At 35.6% G+C, this 20,143-nt stretch overlaps 2 protein-coding genes across 2 annotated transcripts in view; one reads left to right on the top strand and one right to left on the bottom strand.

Annotated features, from left to right (window-relative positions):
- ralaa (v-ral simian leukemia viral oncogene homolog Aa (ras related)) overlaps window positions 1–4,308 on the bottom strand; it is a 10,955-nt gene extending 6,647 nt beyond the window's left edge. The window contains exons 1-2 of the mRNA XM_056450343.1: window positions 4,219–4,308; window positions 1,671–1,899 (exon numbers count right to left, since the gene is read on the bottom strand). Of these exons, the coding sequence (XP_056306318.1) occupies window positions 1,671–1,784 (114 nt within the window). The 5' untranslated portion in view covers window positions 1,785–1,899; window positions 4,219–4,308. The remainder of the gene's footprint in view (window positions 1–1,670; window positions 1,900–4,218) is intronic.
- Window positions 4,309–4,405: 97 nt separating this feature from the next.
- On the top strand, window positions 4,406–18,816 carry zgc:111976 (uncharacterized protein LOC553663 homolog). The gene is made up of 17 exons (XM_056450341.1): window positions 4,406–4,478; window positions 5,437–5,537; window positions 7,213–7,285; window positions 7,367–7,421; window positions 9,222–9,354; window positions 9,588–9,616; window positions 9,685–9,756; window positions 10,871–10,945; window positions 11,033–11,109; window positions 11,193–11,258; window positions 11,969–12,080; window positions 13,485–13,609; window positions 14,883–14,998; window positions 15,824–16,022; window positions 16,646–16,747; window positions 17,437–17,539; window positions 18,492–18,816. The coding sequence occupies exons 2-17, from the start codon at window positions 5,448–5,450 to the stop codon at window positions 18,745–18,747; spliced, it is 1,683 nt and encodes a 560-aa protein (XP_056306316.1). The 5' UTR covers window positions 4,406–4,478; window positions 5,437–5,447; the 3' UTR covers window positions 18,748–18,816.
- Window positions 18,817–20,143: the final 1,327 nt, after the last annotated feature.

Below are 20,143 nucleotides of genomic sequence, written 5' to 3'. Positions count from 1 at the left end.
TTAAGTGTTGAGAATAAACTCAATGTAGAGAACAATCAAATCATTACATTTAGGGAAAAGTGCAGTTCAGCAATCAATATATAAATATTTACATCTCCAGATTAAAGTGATCATGGAGATAAATTAAATTGTGGAGTAATAAAATGTTGAGAATAAATGTTACATTTCAAGGATAAAATCAAAAGGGATAGGATAAAAGGATAAAAATGTGTTTCGGGTGAAAAAGAGTCTTTAAATTAAACAAAGAAAATCTAAAAACGTTGAGAATAAACTCATTAAATTAAGAAAAAAGTGGAGATTAATGGAGATTAAACTGGATACATTTTAAGAAAAAAAAATATTTTGAAATAAAATGTTGAGAATAAATTTCGAGAATAAAAATTGATGTTTTAGGTGGAAAAAAGTCTTTACATTTGAAAAAACTAATCTAAGAAAAATCATGAGAATAAATTCATTAAAAGAAACTATTATATTTAGGAAAAAAATGTGAAGTGTTTATTTATTTATTGATTAATAATAATCTCGAGATTTAAGTGATAATGGAGATTAACCATATATATATATATATATATATATATATATATATATATATAACCAGAATTATTAGCCCCCCTGTATATTTGTTTCCCCAATTTCTGGTTAACAGAAAAAAGTTTTTTTTTTAACCCATTTCTAAACATAATACTTTCAATAACTGATTTCATTTATCTTTGCTATGATGACAGCACAGGGGCAGCGCAGTGGGTAGCACTGTCGCCTCACAGCAAGAAGGTCGCTGATTCGAGTTGGGCTGGGTCAGTTGGCATTTCTGTGTGGAGTTTGCATGTTCTCCCTGTGTTGGCGTGGGTTTCCTCTGGGTGCTCCGGTTTCCCCCACAGTCCAAACTCATGCGCTATAGGGGAATTGTGTAAGCTAAATTGGCTGTAGTGTATGAGTTTGTGTGTGAATGAGAGTGTATGGGTGTTTCCCAGTGATGGGCTGCAGCTGGAAGGGCATCCGCTGTGTAAAACATGTGCTGGATAAGTTGGCGGTTCCTTCAGCTGTGGTGACCCCAGATTAATAAAGGGACTAAGCCGAAAAGAAAATCATTGAATGAATGAATGAATGATGACAGCACATAATATTTGATTAGCTATTTTTCAACTTAAAGTATCATTTAAAGGCTTAACTAGGGTAATTAGGGTAAAGTTAGGGTAATTAGGCAAGTCATTGTATAACAGTGGTTTGTTCTGGAGACAATCCAAAACTAATATTGCTGAAGGGGCTAATAATATTGACCTTAAAATGGCTTTAAAACAATTAAAATCTGCTTTTATTCTAGCTGAAATAAAACAAATAAGACTTTCTCCAGAAGAACAAATATTAGAGGAAATACTGTGAAAAATTCCTGAATCTGTTCAACATCATCTGGGGAATATTTGTGTATAACTGTGTATACACGCAATTAATGATTATTATTTTTATATTCAGTTAAAGAATGTTGTATTCCTGTTAGTGTGTAAAATACAATAATATTGAGCCTAATCTTGACTTTACAAGAATTAATAGCAAATTAAATTGCAGTATCTGTCAAAAATAAATAAATAAATACATAAAATATCATTTGCAATAAGATATTTACAATAAGATAATCCTTCATCGCTAGTGTAATGTGTGGAGATGATCCTCACCTCATCATACATGAACTGCAGAGTTAAAGCAGATTTTCCCACGCCGCCGCTGCCCACCATGATCACCTTGTGGAGAGCCAGCGAGTTCTGCCCTTTGGGCTTCGCTGCCGCCATGATAACTGTGCTTTGATCAGGTCAGGTTTACAGGTCAGAGGTAGTCAAGATGCTGAAGCCAGGGGTCAAGGTGAGAGTTTGAGGGAGAGAAGACCATGCACTGCCCCAATTGCACCTGGATAAGATGGATAGTCTGGTTATTTAATATTCTACTCATTCTCTAGACATAAAACAAGAGGATGCTGTAATAAATCGCACAGACTTGTCTTAAGCATTTGCATATCATTTGCATATTATTATAAATAAACACAATAAATCACTATCCACATATACAGTTAGAATTATTAGACCTCCTGTTTAATTGCAATTCTTTTATATTTTCCCCCAGTTTGTGTTTAACAGAGGGAAGATTATTTCCTACATTTCTAAACATAATAGTTTTAATAACTACAGTGAAAACTATGCTAAATATAAACGATGAAGCTAAATAGAAATAAAATAATAAACTTTTAAAAAGACATGTAATTAAAGGAATAAAACTGAAGCTAAACTATAAAAATGAAAGATAACTCACAATATGATTAAGTGCTAAACTACTGTAAAAGCACTGTTAAATAAATCATAAAATAAAGTTTAATAAAAATAAATAATAATTCTAATATAATAAGGAAAATGACATAACTAAAGAAATAAAACTTAAGCCAAAATATTTTAAAAATCTAATTTAAAATATGATTACAAAGGTACAGTTAAAACATTGCTAAAAACATTAAGCTGAATATAACTTATTAACAATTAATAAAATAATATAAAATAATAACTAATAATAATAAAAGGAAAAAGAAATATGTACTAATATATATAACGTATAGGATTAAAACTTAAGCTAAAATATAAAAATAAAATCTCATTTACAATATGAATCAGTACTAAGCACCGGTCACTTGGCGTAACATTGGGCTGCTAGTTACCTTATACTACCTCCCTGTATATTATTAAGACAGTCACTTTATCATATTCACAAGCTTTTTGCACTATATACTGTTTTGCATCTGCACAACTCTGGTTTGCACTCCTTGCCATGTGCCAAGTGTAATTTTATTGTTTCCAATTTTTATTTTTACTTATATTTTTAGACTATATCATGGGTGTAATTGTATTTATTGTCATTTCTTTTTAAAAGTCTACTTTTTGAATTAATATTATCTGCTATGCACCTAGGGTCTGAGAGTAGCGCAATTTCGATTCTCTATATCAGTGTTTCCCAACCCTGTTCCTGAAGGCACACCAACAGTACACATTTTCAACCTCTCCCTAATCAAACACACCTGAATCAACTCATCAGAAGATTAGAAGAGACTCAAAACCTGAAGTTAATGGGTCAGATAATAAGACAATAAAAATATGTACTGTTGGTGTGCCTCCAGGAACAGGGTTGGGAAACACTGCTCTATATGTCCTGTACATGTGGTTGAAATGACTTTGACTTACACTACTGTAAAAGCACTGGTAAATAAAAGATAAATAAACATAAAATAAAAAAGGACATATGACTACAGGAATAAAACTTAAGCTAAAATATAAAAATAAAATTTAATTTAAAGTATAAATAATTACTGAGTGAAAACGCTGGTCTGGGCGGGGCTACAGTGACTGACAGCTGCTGACATATCAACACATCAAAGCAAAACAAACATCTGAAACTGGATCCTCAGGCTGCAAATGTTACTGCGCTCAGACACAAACACAACTCAAATACACTGTTAATATTAAAGCATCTCACATTATAATGACAGCAGATCTAACTAAAGCAAAGAGAAGAAACAGCTGAACCCAAAGAGATGAAGAACTGATGATGAGGAGGATAATCTAAGTGATATAAGGAATAAATGATTCATCACATCACATACATACACACACATGACTGTGGGTGTGTATGTATGTGCACATTATATATGCATGTATGGATGGAGAGAGAGACACAGAGAGAGAGAGATGGCAGGGCTGGGTCTCCTAACACAACAACAACACACACACACACACACACACACACACACACACACACACACACACACACACACAGAATAATCATCATTCTGCTGACATTTACCATGGGTTTAGGGACATTTCAACCCAATTTACTGTGTTTGTTTTATGCTATTGTTTGATAATCCTCAGTCAAAATACCATGGTATTATCATCTGTTACTATGGTATCTGTACTTCTGGTAAGGGTCATTGGTGCTGTCTGCTTTCACTCTCTCTCTCTCTCTCTCTCTCTCTCTCACACACACACACACACACACAAATATATAACGTTACATACACTAGCTGTCCGGCTAGCCTTCATCACACACTCTCCTATCATATGTTCTGTATCATAACAGTTAGCTTTCATCTATTAGCATCCAGTCAGGATGTCATATGAGAACAAATCACGACATTAATAAGGACACCGGTAAAATCTCCGCCTTGACAGCTGTGTTTGCTCGTACCTTTGTGTCTGCTCGTTCAGCTAAAGGTAATCCAGAAACACAAGGACTCCCGGGAGGCGGAGATTCCTGTCACTGCAGCCTCCACATCCCGAAAAACGCCACCGGAACCGGCCTCGCTGCCCTCAGCCTGCACTTCCGTCTGGGATAGCCGTGATCTTCGGTGTGTCGGCGGCAGAAGCTCACAGATCACGGGTGTGGAGCTGATGAGGATCCCGATAGGCGGGTCACATGGATCCGTTTCGGTTTTCCATGCAGGCAGGGTAGGGAAGCGCGCACGGCGGTCTGCGCATGCGCACGCGGCTCACTCCCGGTAAGTCTAGGAGAGATACAGCTGCGGACGCTCACGTAAATATAGCCAAAGTCCATTAAACAAATATGCAATATACATATATCTACGGCTGCTGGTAAACTTAAGAGCACAACATTCCAATTATCAGCACAAATTGTGCTTTTACAGCTTATTGGTGCAGTATAACATGTCTTGTGTATTCTATAGTCTTTAATTTAGCATGTTTGTGAGGGATGTATAACAATATTATCATAAATTATATTTAATATAAACTGATGTTTTTATACATTACTCTCAGCGTTGGGGTGGGTTACTCGTTAACACAATACTATTTATATGGGTAATATAATACATTATATGAATAATACTGGCCATAATTGCTGTTTTTTTACATTATTGGCATGGTTGGGTTTTGGGTTGGGGTAGAAGTGGATGTTAATAAAATACAATTAATGGATAACTTAATCAATAATTCTCGTTAACTTCCGGCCGCAGCTGTATCCCTTCTGGCAACACCTCCCTCCTCTCGATTCACTAGCGCGCCCGCTAATTAGAGTCACGCGGGAAGTTAATTAGCCTTAGAAAAGTAGATAAAAGTTTCAATATTCACGTTTATTTGGTTATCTCGAAGTGATGATTTGTTAATTTTCTGACATAAATCTAGAACAGCAGTCTGACCGCAATTAACAAAACAAAATGGAGTTCAAGAGCGAACGCGGTAACGTCTAATAAGCGATGACAAAAATATCGTTCACTTATTATTGGCTTGTAGGGATTTTAGTTATTTTATGTATTTGTATGATATATTATATAGCTACTAATATAAACATTATATAATACCAGTTTCTTTGTTGCAACATTCATTTAAAATAATCGAAATTAAAATGTCTTTTTACGAGATGTGACATGTTAGTTTTCCGACTCCACAGGTCCTGGATATATGAAGACCAAAACCTTAATGTCTGAATTGAAGTCCAAATATGCTGATAAATCTTGGAATGAGTCTCTTCAGCTGGTACGGAGATGTATGGTAAGAAACTACCTTCAGTCAACAGTACATTTAGATATTTTCTGCTCTTTTCCACTCATTTGTTTTCTGATTAGTATTGAGATCTGAAGAGTATAAAGCCTTTAAAACTTAGGTCAATTTTACAAACCATGAATGTCAAGGTGTTTACACAACAATGACAAGTTTTGATGGGAGATCCAAAATAAATACTAATTTTAATGCTCTTGCTTCAAATGAAATGAAATGTACAGTTGTCGTATTATAACACAGCCCTAACAGAGTTTTGATGTCAAAATAAACAACCTGTAGGTATTCTAGAAAGCAGGTTTAAGTACATGTAAGCAGATTACTTCAGTTTTCAGTACCAAAAAGAGTTAATAAGAGTAAGTAATAATGGTGACACAGTAGGTAGTGCTGTCGCCTCACAGCAAGAAGGTCGCTGGTTCGAGCCTCAGCTGGGTCAGTTGGTGTTTCTGTGTGGAGTTTGCGTGGGTTTCCTCTGGGTGCTCCGGTTTCCCCCACAGTCCAAAGTCATGTGGTACAGGTGAATTGGGTAAGCTAAATTGTCCGTAGTGTACGAGTGTGTGTGTGTGTGTGTGAGTGTGTATGGATGTTTCCCAGAGATGGGTTGCAGCTGGAAGGGCATCCGCTGCATAAAATGTGCTGGATAAGTTGGCGGTTAATTCGGCTGTGGCGACCCCAGATTAATAAAGGGACTAAGCCGAAAATAAAAAGAATGAGTTTGTAACGTTAGTAATTTATTCTCTGAATATAACTTTCTCATAACATGCCATTAAAAAAATAATAAACCTACACGTTAACCTGCAATCATTAAATCAATTTATACTTCATCTAATCTCTAATTTATAAGTAGCATCTAAACAAACTTTATAATGCTTAACAACAACAACAGTAAATAAAATAACCCATTTAAAGGAACAGTTCACTTAAAACTTAACGTTTACTCTGTTTTCTCACCCTCAAGTGGTTCCAAAGCTTTGAGTCTCTTTACTCTGTTGAAGATAAAATATATATTTTTATATTTATATAGTATTTATGAACAAACCTGTCGCTATTGACTTCCATAGTAGGAAACACAAATACTAAGGAAGCCAATGGTTACAGTTTCTGGCTCCCCCAAAGTAAATCATCTTTTTATTTCAACATAATAAAAGCAAACTCCAACAGATTTGGAACAAATGGACGATGAGTAAATGACGGCAGAATTTTCAGTTTTGGGTGAACTATCCCTTTAACATCAAGACTTTAAAACAATGCACCAATAGGGGGCGATGAGCACTAAGAATGTGTACAAAAAAACAATACGAATACAAAGTGTTATAGAAGAGGTCAGTAAGGGTCAATTATTGCACATTAGCCAAACCCTGGGTCTTAGAGACGTCACCCTGAGACGTTTGCCATTATGTGCACACACAACCATCCAAATCTGTTCCAGATGTGGAGCTTAAGACTGCATAAATCAGTGCCAGAATGATCCGCAAACAGCAGGTCTCTCTCCAGACAGATGATTAAATCCTCTGAGCAGCTGTAAGGTGCATAATGCTATTCGTTGGTTGGAAAGACATTGGAGGCTACACTTGGGTTATAATTTAGTCTGTGAAAGTCGTTCCTCTGGGCTTTTCTGCATATTTTGTCTGTGGTGAAATAAGCAGGTGATGAATATTTGTCTTCGTAGGAAAAAACAAGAGATGGCAGAGTTTGTGAACCAATCGCAAAATGTCTGCAGAAGATCAACGAGGCGCTCAATGGTGAGAGATTCTTGAACTATCAAAGTTGTCAATTGAAATGTCAGTCTTTTATAGTTTCCTGGTTTTGTGTTTTGTCTGTAGTGTCGTCTTCTGCAGCAATGGTGTCCAGACTAGAGATGATCGCCAAACAAAGAGGGTTTGAACATTTCCTACATGAAGATTTCACACTTTATGACATTTATTTAATTTGAGCATTTTCAACTAGAAAATACTGTTTATTTATTGATTTGTATTTCTTTTTAGTTATTTTTGGATGTTCATTTGTTTTGCGGGCCTGAAAGCGCTAACATTTGAAAACTGGTTTTCAGGGTTTCTGCAGGTGTCACCAAGTTAAATTTGAGTTTAAGACCATTATGAATAAAATATTAGACTTTAACAGGTCTAAATGCTAAGAATTAGTTTGAATATCCCAGTAAGAGAAGATTTTTACTTCCCTTATCAAAAAAAATATATATAATTGAATAAATTTAATAATTTGTTGAACTATTTTTATTATTGGTTTTCAAATATATCCATGTACAAATCCTATAACCCTTGCCAAGAATAGAACAAAACAGCCGTCAATTACTTCAGTCTACAATAATAATTTAATAATAAAAATATAGGTCAGGTCGGTGTCCTCAGCAGTAAATAAATGGAGAACTTAAGCCAATGTTACTGTAAGGAAAGTCATTAAATGCTATTTTAAATAAAAAGTAACTTTTTGTTGATGAATTGTTGGTAACTGTATGGGTGTTAATGACCAGATTAGGTAGCTATACATCAACAAAATAAAATGAAGACATGTTAAGACAGATTTAAGACCTACAACACAACATTTCAGTAGATTTAAAACTTTTTAAGGCCTAAAATGTAACTTTTGAGATTTAAGACCCCGCAGATACCCTGGGTTTTAAAGTGCAAAAAAAAAAAATATATATATATATATATCTATCTATCTATATCTCATCAACTATTGGACTGGCATGCAAAATACAATGGTTTTAATCTTACATTTTTAAATTTTAAACAATGGGAATAATTATGACCGTGTTTTTGTTAACGTTCAAGGTTTAGGTATGCTATTGTTTAAACATGCATTACCCTCAACCTGCAGATTTTTAGCTTGAGGTAGTTTTATTTGTATTCTCCAAATGGCAGAAAATGCATTTATTTACTTGGGAAACCTGTTTGATTCCAGTCATTATTTTTGCTAATTTAGCTTCATTTTTTAACTAAATCGCTCAAATGTAACCCTTGTCTTTAGTTGCATGAGTATATATGTACAAAAAAGCTAAACGTAAATGCAGCAACACCAAAGCTCCGAATATATCCAAGGCTATACTATACTATAAACAACTTGAACCGCACCATTGTGTCACTCTTTAAACGGATATATTACTAATACAAATGTGAGTATCCAGTGCTCAACATATGAGTTCACCCCTCACAAATCTCTGATTTAAATGAATATTTTCTATAGGAAGCTTTACAATAGTATATTTGTGCATATATATTAGATTAGTCTGTACTGAAGCCAAATATGGAGCTAATCTGACAAAATAATTTATGATATCAGTCCAAAATTAGTATATGTTAGGGAAAAATATTGAAATTAGATTTTCTTTTGTTAAATAGAGCAAAATTCAAGAGAAACAAAAAATGTAGAAAATTGTTAATTTTGTAGTCGATCATTTCTTTCCCAATATTTTGCATGAATTTAATAGTATTTTCTTTCTATTTCTAAAGATGTTCGGTTATTTTTAAAATATTATTTTAATACATGTTTATGTTTAATAAATCTGTTTTGTTCACATACACCAATGTATTGCCTATATTCACTGAGAAATGGATAAAAATATTCCTTTTCAAAATTGGGTGTACTCATTAATGTTGAGCATTGTATATCTCCGCAGATTGCTCTTGTCATTGATCTCAGTGTTCTGGTGTTTTGTAGTTTGGGGTCCCACCTGAGCCCCACAGAGACTGTGTGTTACCTGACCGCAGACCTGTTTTACATTGAGGTGCTGCTGCTGCCAGGAGGACGAGTGGAGGATGTGAGGGTTGCCCATCACGGGGAAGCTCCTGTGGTGAGAGATCTACAGATTATGCACGAGTGATGGGCAGTGTTGGGGAAATTTACTTCTGAATATTGAGTTACTCCACAAAAAATAACTAGTTGTGTTATATTTTATAGTAAATAATGCGTTATGTTACTTTTCCTCACTTTTGCTAAGACTTTCTCTTTCAGAAAGCACTGTATAACCTAAAGAGGTGGTGGTGTTCATCTGTTACCTGTATAAAAACTGTTTGTTTGTTTTAGTCCAGCCCGTCACTCCTTCAGCTGTTAAGGTAAATAGAAATCTAATTAAGATATTTTCCTTCTAGTTGAAGCATTAATGTTAATAATTTTCCTACAGGATGAAAAATTTTGAAGAGTTCTCCCTAAAGTTGGATGATCTTGCCTTATTTTACAACATCGCAGGAGACAGGTACTGCCTGATTATCAAGCAATCCTTGTATTACTTGGGCTTCTGCTGCTATCATTGTTGAGATTTAATTGCTGAAGCTTTTATATACAGTATTATGATGATTAGATTCAATTTGTCATTACACATGTACAAGGCAATGAAATGCAGTTTGGGTCTATCAGGAGTGCACTATCAGCAAGTGCAGGATATAGGTTATAAAGTGCAATTATAGAAAAACTATGGGTGATATTTACAGGTGGATGTACTATGAACATTATATACAGATTGTATTGGCTATGAACAGAGATTTACAATAGATTAAAATATATACAGGTTGCTATTAATAATCAGAAGTATGCAGATAGGTCTGAGCATAATTCCAAATGTATATGTACAGCATGTACAATTCAAGATGAATATATGCAATTTTAATTGTGCAAATAGTAAATGCAGTGTTTATGGGGGATATTGGCCTAAACTACAAAAAAAGATTAACCTGTATAATAACAGAAAAGGAAAATACTTGATGTATTGCTGTTTCAAACCAAAGAAAATGAAGTACAATTGGACACACTTAAATACACAATCAAATCTCGTTAACAAACATTGCAATAAAATTAACAGTGAGAAATTCACATTTATAGTTAAGTTAATTAAAAATACAACTTAATTTCTTTAATAAAATGTTTGACTTAATGTGTTATTAGGCATTTACTAAGAAATTAATATCAGCTATTATTAATAAACACTTGAGTGGTTAAATAACTTTACATTTTAATGTTTAAATAAGCTTTAATTAGATAAAATTAATTAAATTTTAGATGTTAACAAATGGAGTAAACAGACAAAGTCACAGAATTGTTGACGTTGTGGTGCAGATTAACGTGAAAATGGGCTAATTAAAATTAAATCACAGATTAAGTTTTTTTTTTTTTTTTTTTACATATTTGGTGCTGTGATGAACAACCGCAAATACTTCATTCTGAATATATTTAAATAATAATTATTCCACGTTGCAAGAGAACGTAACAACTGTATCTTGAAGTGTCCTTGATATCAACATTGAGCATGTTGAATAATTGAATATCAGAGCATGTACATGAATATTTCTCTAATTATGACTGTGCTCTGCCAGTGATGTGAAGATTAAAGTCTACAGCTCTCTTCGGCACCTGGAAACTGATCTCTTCAAAATATCCCATTTGCCAAGGTGTGTGAGTTCTCACACTGACAAACACACACACACTTTCCATGTTTGAAGAGGATTGTGTGACGTTGTGAATGTTCCCTCTTGTAGATCTCTGAGAGAAAGTGACCTTCACATTGACCTCATTATGAACGGCAGGATTGGGAACGTGCAGTCTGGCAGAGAGGGTGTGCAGGGAAACAATTAAACCGTGTTGGTTCAGTGTGTTTGATCAGAAATATTAATTTGTTGTTTATGTTCTGCCTCACAGGCTCACCAATGACCATCGAGTACTACATAAGTCCAGCAGATGCTCTCAGGAGGTTCTCACGCACAGGTAATAAAACCGATTTCATTGTTTCATTTTATTTGAGTCTTATTAATTGTAAGTTAATTTGTCATTTTTGTTAAATAACATTTTTAATTTAATAAATATAATAAGTGATGAGGCAGAACCTTTTAATTTACAGTTTATAGTACAAGAATCTATTTTATTTTACGATACACCTGTCTCTGACAGGAAATAATGGAAAAATATAGCGTACCATTCATTTACAAAGGCAAATTGTTTTGTTTTTGGGAGAGTAGGTTATACACTAATTAATTTTAAATCATTTACAGTTTAGAATTATGTCTTGCATGTATTTTTATGACAAAAATAAAGATTTCATTGAGACTTAATGACTGTAATCGCTAAGCCTTGTGCACTTGTGATTGTTTTACAGCAGGCATCTGAATCTATTTCTATGTCTTATAAGATGTATAGCGTGCGTTTCTATACAGTATAAAAGGGGCAGGTGTATCTGAGGCTTTAGTCAACATAACCTAGTTAAATTTACATGTCGCGCAGGATTTGAAGATCAGAATGATATCCGTATTTATTTATGTGGTCAAATGTAAATGGAACCATTGTCAGAAATCTGATGTGAAAGTATGAAGTGACCGGGTTTAAACATGCCCGTAACTGAACTGTGTTACTCAGTGGAAAGAGGCATAAGTGTGAAACCGCCTCAGTGATTCTCTGATTGTGTGTGTGTGTGTGTTTAGGAGAGGTCAGCGCAGGCCGTGTGGCTCTGGTGACTGCAGGCAGTACGGACTCCTCTCACAGACTGCAGATGGAGTCTCTGATCTCCTCTCCTCCTCAGGTCGACTCCTGCGGGTGAGGAGTGTTTATACACTTTACTCGTTTAGTAGACCCTTTCAATAGCATCTGGATGCAGCCTTTATGATGCAAGCTGAGACTGCATCACTCAGCGACGCAATGTCAGACACAATGCACTCAAATGGAGTGAGTGACGTCACTGTGACTGGTAGGGTTAGGGGTGGGGTTAGGTGAGTGCATTAAAAAGCATTGGATGCAACTCCGATTGCACTGCACCACGTCTGCATCCAGACCCCTGTCGACACTTTTGTCCAAAGCGACTCACAAATGAGGCAGTGTTCAGTGATTCAGGGTTACTGGGAAGGCCATCCGCTGTGTAAAACATATTCTGGAGTAGTTGGCAGTTCATTCCACTGTGGCGGCCTCTGGAATGGAGACTAAACTGAAGGAAAATTAATGAATGAATAAATATCAGCCCTCTCCACTAACGAGACCAGCAGCAGTGCACATGATGTTAATGAATGATCACAGAACGATATTGGCTGCGTCCCAATCAGCACCCTAGCCCCCTAGATCACTCATCAGAATGTTGTGCACAGTATAACAAACAACTGATTATTTTTCTAAACACATCTCTCGTTTGTCATTACTTTTGATGATATGGGTCACATGATTCATATTTAACGCTCCCGAACTTCAGTTAAGGGCACATAGTGTGCATCGATGCGGCCTGATTTTTCTTTGTGCATTGAGACTTTTCAGAGTGTGAATGTTTTAGTGCACTTGAAGAAATCAATGATTTGAGACTGCACTTAAAATGACAGTTGACCTGATCAGTGCACTGACTAGTGTACAAGAGTGCTGATTGAGACACACCCATTGACAGGTTTGAGTAGACGCTAGATTTTGATTTAAGCTCATTCATTTTCCTTCGGCTTAGTCCCTAATATATCAGGGCTCACCACAACGAAATGAACCGCCAGTTTTACACAGCGGATGCCTTTCCAGCTGCAACCAAGTACTGGGAAATATCCATACACACACATACACTACAGCCAATTAGGTTCATCAATTCACCGGTTACACATGAGTTTGGACTGTGGAGGAAACCAGAGCACCCGGAGGAAGCACACGCCAACACAGGGAGAACATGCAAACTCCACACAGAAATGCCAACTGACTCAGCCGGGACTAGAACCAGTGATCGTCTTACTACAAACTAGCCTGGAGTGCACTTAAGTGATTCAAGAGAGAATAGTGATGCATTTTGATTTTTCACCTCAGCTGTAGCAGACACTGCTGAGCAAATGCAGTGTCGGTCAGTGTTCACTGTACAAAAGCTCTCATAAACCTTCACAATACTCTAACTCTAGTCGAGCAAATGAATGCTGCAATATTGGTTTTTTCTCACCCTTATTATGTCAGCCAGTATGGAGTTTTGATTTTGTATTGTGTTTTTAGGTTTCCTGTGTTTCAGCCACTCACTGAGTCCTGTTCACAGCTCCTCCCTGCCACCTTTCTCCTCAGACTACAGCCGCCGTTACCAGTGCTTACATCCTTCATAGAGAAGATGGCCAAGATCACAGGTGTTTTATACGAGATACACAGTTGTAGTCTGAATTATCAGCCCTCCTGTATATTGTTTTCCCCAATTTCTGATTAACGTAGAGCAGATTTCTTCAACACATTTCTAATCATAATAGTTTTAATAACTGATTTCTTTTCTCTTTGCCATGATAACAGCACATAATATTAGACTAGATATTCTTCAAGACACTAGTAATCAGCTTAAAGTGACATTTAAAGGCTGAACTAGGGTAATTAGGGTAAAGTTAGGGTAATTTGGCAAGTCATTGTATAACAGTGGTTTGTTCTGGAGACAATCCAAAACTAATATTGCTGAAGGGGGCTAATAATATTGACCTTAAAATGGCTTTAAAACAATAAAATAAAATTAGAATAAAAACTGCTTTTATTCTAGCTGAAATAAAACCAATAAGACTTTCTCCAGAAGAAAAAATATTAGAGGAAATACTGTGAGAAATTCCTGAATCTGTTCAACATCATTTGGGAAATATTGGAAGAAAACCTCACAGGAGGGCGAAAAATCTTGACTTCATCTGTATATCGAGACTCTGCAGGCTGAACTTGTTTTTATGCACCAGTCAGTGTTGAGATTTTGGGCTTTTCATAATAGAAAACATCTAAAACAGGAGTTTCATTTCACACATCATCAATTTGTGTCTGCAGGTTTTATTTGCAATATTTTTAAAGGCTGCTCTCTAATAATGCTTTTTAATCAAACTAACTAGTAAATTAGTAACAATTATCAAATCTTATGATTAATAAATTAAGCTCTTTTTTTTTTTTTTTTTTTTTTTTTTTTTTAAACCACATTTAGGAAAATTTCACAAATGGGCTAATTTTTTTTTATCAACTGTACATTCATATTTGCAATCTGAAGGTTTTACTGAGGGATGTGTTTGTACATAACTTGCCTGATTATGAACATGTTGTGTTTTTAAAGTTAATATATATATATATATATATAACCGTTAACGCCTTTCTCTGATTGATAGAGGGATTAAAAAAAATTATAATACTTGAAACGCCTTCAATAAAAATCTTACTGCAACATATAAAACATTATTTAAAGACTTTTGAATTCAATTTAGTGCAAATGTTTAGATTTGCATGCTTGAAATGTATGCAAATTGGTGTATAGATAATGTAATGATGCCCTGATTGCTTACTTAAACTGTTTCTGAATGTTTTTTGTATTAATAGTATTGCAATATTTTAAGTACGGTGACCAATATAAAAATAATTTTATCTGAATGCACTTCTCTGATCCCTCAGATGGTGTTATAGCAGAGAAACCCCTGCAGGTGGAGCCGCTACACAAACTACTCCTGAAGACCAGCAGAAAATACAACTCCAACACATCCTGCACAGACGGCCTGCAGTTTCTTGTGGTCTGTTTACCATCCAAACCACTATAATCTGCACAAACAACTATGCTAGCCATGCTCATTTGCACAGAGACATTGCATGGACTGTTCTTCTGTTTGCTCATTACTGACTACCATTGTTTGCATTTAATCATACTCACTATTCAGTGCTGCTGCAAGAGGATTTGATTGATTTGTACATTTCTCTGCTTTGTTTTAATAAAGGTTATTTTAGGAAATTAAAACAAAGTAGTCAAAAACTAACTGAAATAAAGTCACAAATTAAACCTAAACGAAACTAACAAGTCAATAAAAAACTAACCGAAATGAAGAATAATTAGCAAAAATAAGATGCGCTTATTTGGGGGGATTGACTTTCCTAATTAATGCTTGATCCCCTTGAAGAATGCCAAAACCAGGTGTATGGGGGTTCAGCCCTTTAACAGTGAGAAATGGTTTTCTCTGATCTGTATCTTAAGTATTAATAATTAAAATAGATAATATAAATATACATTTGACCACCCCTATAACGATTCATACCATTATGAAAGCATAATCATGCTAATCAGTCAATATAGGGAAAATAAAACATTCAACAATCTGAATCCAGCAGATCTAGAGCACTAAAAGTAATGTAAAATCAGATGCATAATTAGACCTACAGCAAGCTCTCACAAGGTTAATCAGAGGTTACTGTCAATCACAATACACTGAATATCCCTCAAAACGTTTCTTAACGAGTTAGTATGTAAATAAATGCATACGTTTGATTAACTGAAGCATGTATTAGACAAAATAACATTACCAAAAACCTTGGTATTTACCGTGTCTGCGGTGTTTGTTTCTCAGCCGCTGCCTGGCTCAGAGTGCCACAGTTATGTGTTCCCCGGGGCCCAATGGAGCTGCGGGTCTTGGAATGGAGCCCTGATGGATGCGGTGCCATTCTCACACCCGGGACACGTGCCTGCTTTACTGGAGATCCTCCGTCATCAGTCTGCCATCAGCGTCCTGCTGGAGAGCTGCTTCAGCAAACACAGCCACAGCACGGGTCAGTAATGCTGATTATTCATGCACTCGCTCCTCTGGCCTTTACACACTCGTTTGCAGTAATATAAGACCGGGTTCCCACGGGTCCTTCAAATCCTTAAGTTTGTGAATCTGAAAAAAAGGAACGTTTATGAAAATGGCCACAAGTGCTTGAATTAATTTAGTTTTTAACATATTTAAGTTTTCTGGGATTGTTTTTGTTCTCTTCATGTTTCCTCCTATGCACTTATGTTCTCTCTGTGGCGTATTCAGTGGGCGGAGCTACAGAGATCACAGTAAAGGCAGACATTTCGAAACAGAATGCACATTTTCACAACAGAATATCTGACTTTAGCTTTGATTTCAGATAAACAAGCGTGTTCACTTAGCATGTGTCTTAAATATCTGAACATGTTATTTATGATGCAAAAGAGTCCATCTTAAAGCACCTTTTTAATGTATCTTACAAACAAATAAACACAATATAATCTTGCTCTCAAATGTGCCTCTACAATGAGTAAACGAGTGAACCTGGAAAGTGTTTGAAAGTTAATTTAATTTGAAGCTAAGCAAGGTGTGTGTGTGTGTGTGTGTGTGTGTGTGTGTGTGTGTGTGTGAACCCTGTTAAAATCATCTGTCCTGTAGATGCAGCTTTACTGTGTGAGCTGACCTGTGAGGTGCTTCCAGAATCAGACCACTGCTTTTCCATCACATTCAGCCTCCATGAGAGCGAGCATCTGGCTGTTCGTAAGGACACTTCACTCAAACTCATCCTTCAGGTTTTTGATGCAAACGTTAGAATATTCTTTATGGCATTGGCTGGTGACTTATTAACCGTATGTGACATCCATGAAACTAGATTTACATTATTTCATCAAATTACCTGCATTGGTTCTGAAAATGCATCATTGCAATTGTTATAAATTTGGACTTATTATTTAGTATAAACCAATATCTCTATGAATATATTTTTAAAAATGTGTAATTTTAAATATAGTAGATTTTTAATTGTTTTTAAAACTCTTTCCATTTGATTTATTGCAGTGAACCCTACTGTGCTCTCAGGCATTGTTGCATATTAACAGTATAATTATGCTTTAATTACTGCTGTATGAATCATTTTGAAGTTGAAAGTAGTTTAATACATATTCATGTTAGATTTAGGATCTGTGTTTAAACTGCATGCAGTAAGACGAGTCTCTGCGCTCTTCCATAAAATTGAATAGAAATTAAATCTCATAGAATTTTTTTTATATTAAAATAATTGCAGGCGATCATTTAATATTTTATCAGTGCAAGCATCGGTTTTTAATTTCCAGTGGATTGTTGTTATTATTAATTAATTAATTTTTTGTTTTCTGTATCTTCCAATCATGAACAAATGTTGGTTTTGATCACTTCTGAAACCCCCAGTGTACTTATATCTTCTGCTTTAGTTCAGGTGACGGTGGTGGACTCCCATCAGATGAGCTGCAAACTCCTCATGCCTGATTTTGTGGATCATCAACTGGATGAATACATCTCCAGAGTCCTCATGCGGTACGTACAACAAAAACGTGAACTGTAGTTAAGTGTTCAGTCACCCAAAAACAAACTATAAAACACCCTCATGTTGATCCAAGGGGTGGCACAGTGGCTGAGTGGCTAACACTGTGGCATAACAGCAAGAAGGTCGCTGGTTCTAATTCCCGATGGGTAATGCTCAACTATAATTGAAAGCTAAATTGTCCGTAGTGTATGTGTGTATGGATGTTTCCCAGAGATGGGTTGCAGCTGGAAGGGTATCAGCTGCCTAAAACATGTGCTGGATAAGTTGGTGGTTCATTCCGCTGTGGCAACCCCGAATTAATAAAGGGACCAAGCCGAAAAGAAAATGAGTGAATGAGTTCCCCTATAGCGCATGTGTTTGGACTTTGGGGGAAACCGGAGCACCCGGAGGAAACCCACGCCAACACGGGAAGAACATGCAAACTCCACACAAAAATGCCAACTGACCCAGCTGAGGCTTGAACCAGTGTCCTTCTTGCTGTGAGGCCATAGTGCTAACCGCTGAGCCACCATGTTGCCCATGCACAGATATATAATTTGTAAATATGAACTTCTTTTGAATGAAATGAATTGAGATTTAATTGTTTGACGGCACAAATTCTGTAGACGATCACCTACTGCACATTTAAAGCCAAACATTTGCCATATTCAAAACTCCTGTTCTGGAAACATCCTTTGTTTAGGGCTGCACAATATATTTCCGTATCGATATCGCAATGTGTGCATTTGCAATAATCACCTTTCAGTATCTGCACTGTTGTGGTCAGCAATGAAGAGTGCAGTGTTATTTTACATTTAATAGTTCAGTTACTGTACCTGAGTTTCTGACTACTGCTTGACTCTGTGGAAAAGCAAAGCACTACTCTTTTATCATATTTATTTATGCTTGCAATTGAATCCTCCATTCATCCCTTTGCTTTCTTTTGATTTGATTATTTTCCAGGTGCATGTCCATCCCCATCACATTGAGGGCTGTATGCAGGAGAGTGTCCAGTCTGAGGACCCGTCCCGCACCAGAGTTGGACCCAGATGAGTGTGAGTGTGTCCCCGCTGCAGTTCAGGAGGACATCAGCGTTTCTCTTACTCCTGATTTCTGTGATAAAGCCAATACAGAAGCATTTGTTAACCCTTCCCCATGTGCTTCTCTTGGTGTCTATTCACACTGGGCCAACGCTGGACTTCCAGCAGAACTCATGTAAACTCCTGCTTTTACTGTAGAGCTTATTTCAGATTTTAGACTCGTGTTAAATAAAGGGATCATATTTTAAAAGCATGCTTAAGGCAGTTTTATCTTATGAAGGTGCAGTTATGTGTTAACATGGAAAAGGTCAGAATGGTGAAATTTAAGCTTAACATTGAGAAAAGCTTACAACTGTACAAAAACTCAATCGCGATCAGCTACTAAATCAGGGTTTCTGCAGGTTTCACCAAGTTAACGAAGACGTTTTTAAGACCATTATGAGAGCATTTAGCCTTGTAAAAGTCTAACATTTCAAAGGATTTATTTTGAATATCCCAGTTGGAAAACATTTTCACTTGCCCTATCAAAAATTATTATAATTTAACACATTTTAGAATATAATAATTTAATAATTTTAAAAAATATATAGTAAGATCCGTGTCCTCAGCAGTAAATAAATGGAGAACTTTTAAGCAAATGTTACTGTAGGGCAAGTAAAGTTTTATTGAGATTGGGATAGTTGATTTTGTATTGGTGTTAATGGCCCGATTGAGTATCTAAACATGAACAAAGTTAAGTCAAGACCTGTTAAATATTTAAGACTAGTTGGCGCCAATGGTGTAGTGGTTGTGCGTCGATGTATGCACTTCTGTACTCAAGGCGACCCAAGTTTGATTCCTGCCTCTAGGTCCTATTCCGATCCTCTGCTTTCCTGTCATTACTCTCTACTGTCCTATCCATTAAAGGTGAAAACCCTTAAATACTAATAAAACAAAAGATTTAAGACCTACAACACATTTCAGTAGATTTAAGACTCTTTAAGGCCTAAAATTTAGCTTCTGAGATTTCTGATATTTTAAGAGCCCGCGGATACTCTGGATATATTAATTCCGTATGGAGAAAAGCTTACAAAAGAAAGAATAGTTAAACTACCAAACTCAACTGTGAAGAAGAATTAACTTGTATATGTGGAATATAGTTGCAAATGAATTTAAAAGTAACTATATATATATATCTCATAAAATGAGGTCTGACTTTGTTCATTTATTATCCACTGCATTAAATGTCTTATCTTTTAGTATTAAATTATTTTTATAATTCATTTACAATATTTCCTGCACTGACACACGTGAACAAATCACTTTGTAATCAGTCATTAGCCTTCAAGAGCAATTAATTCTTTCAGTTTTAAAAACTAATGTCTTTAGTCTTTGTCATGATGACATTACATAATACATTACTAATTAATTGAAAGTGTTCTAGTATTCAGCTTAAAGTGACGATTAAAAGACATAATTGGGTTAATTAGGCAAAGTAATTTGACAATAATTGTTTGTTCTGTAGCCAGTCCAAACTATGTATTTCTTATGGGGGCCAATAATGATTTTTAAATTCAAATCTTTTATTTTCACCAC

Source organism: Danio aesculapii, chromosome 24, assembly GCF_903798145.1.
Source record: "Danio aesculapii chromosome 24, fDanAes4.1, whole genome shotgun sequence".
NCBI classification, from domain to species: domain Eukaryota; kingdom Metazoa; phylum Chordata; class Actinopteri; order Cypriniformes; family Danionidae; genus Danio; species Danio aesculapii.
The sequence above is the reverse complement of the archived record's forward strand: the minus strand, read 5'-3'. Positions and strand labels throughout refer to the sequence as shown.

What these genes read in the sequence shown, in the direction of transcription:
- zgc:111976 (XM_056450341.1), top strand. Translation starts at nt 5,448, where the DNA reads ATGAAGACCAAAACCTTAATGTCTGAATTGAAGTCCAAATATGCTGAT. An exon ending in CAGGAGGTTCTCACGCACAG is followed by an intron (nt 11,259 to 11,968) that starts GTAATAAAACCG and finishes GTGTGTGTTTAG; the next exon opens with GAGAGGTCAGCGCAGGCCGT. An exon ending in GAAGATGGCCAAGATCACAG is followed by an intron (nt 13,610 to 14,882) that starts GTGTTTTATACG and finishes CTGATCCCTCAG; the next exon opens with ATGGTGTTATAGCAGAGAAA.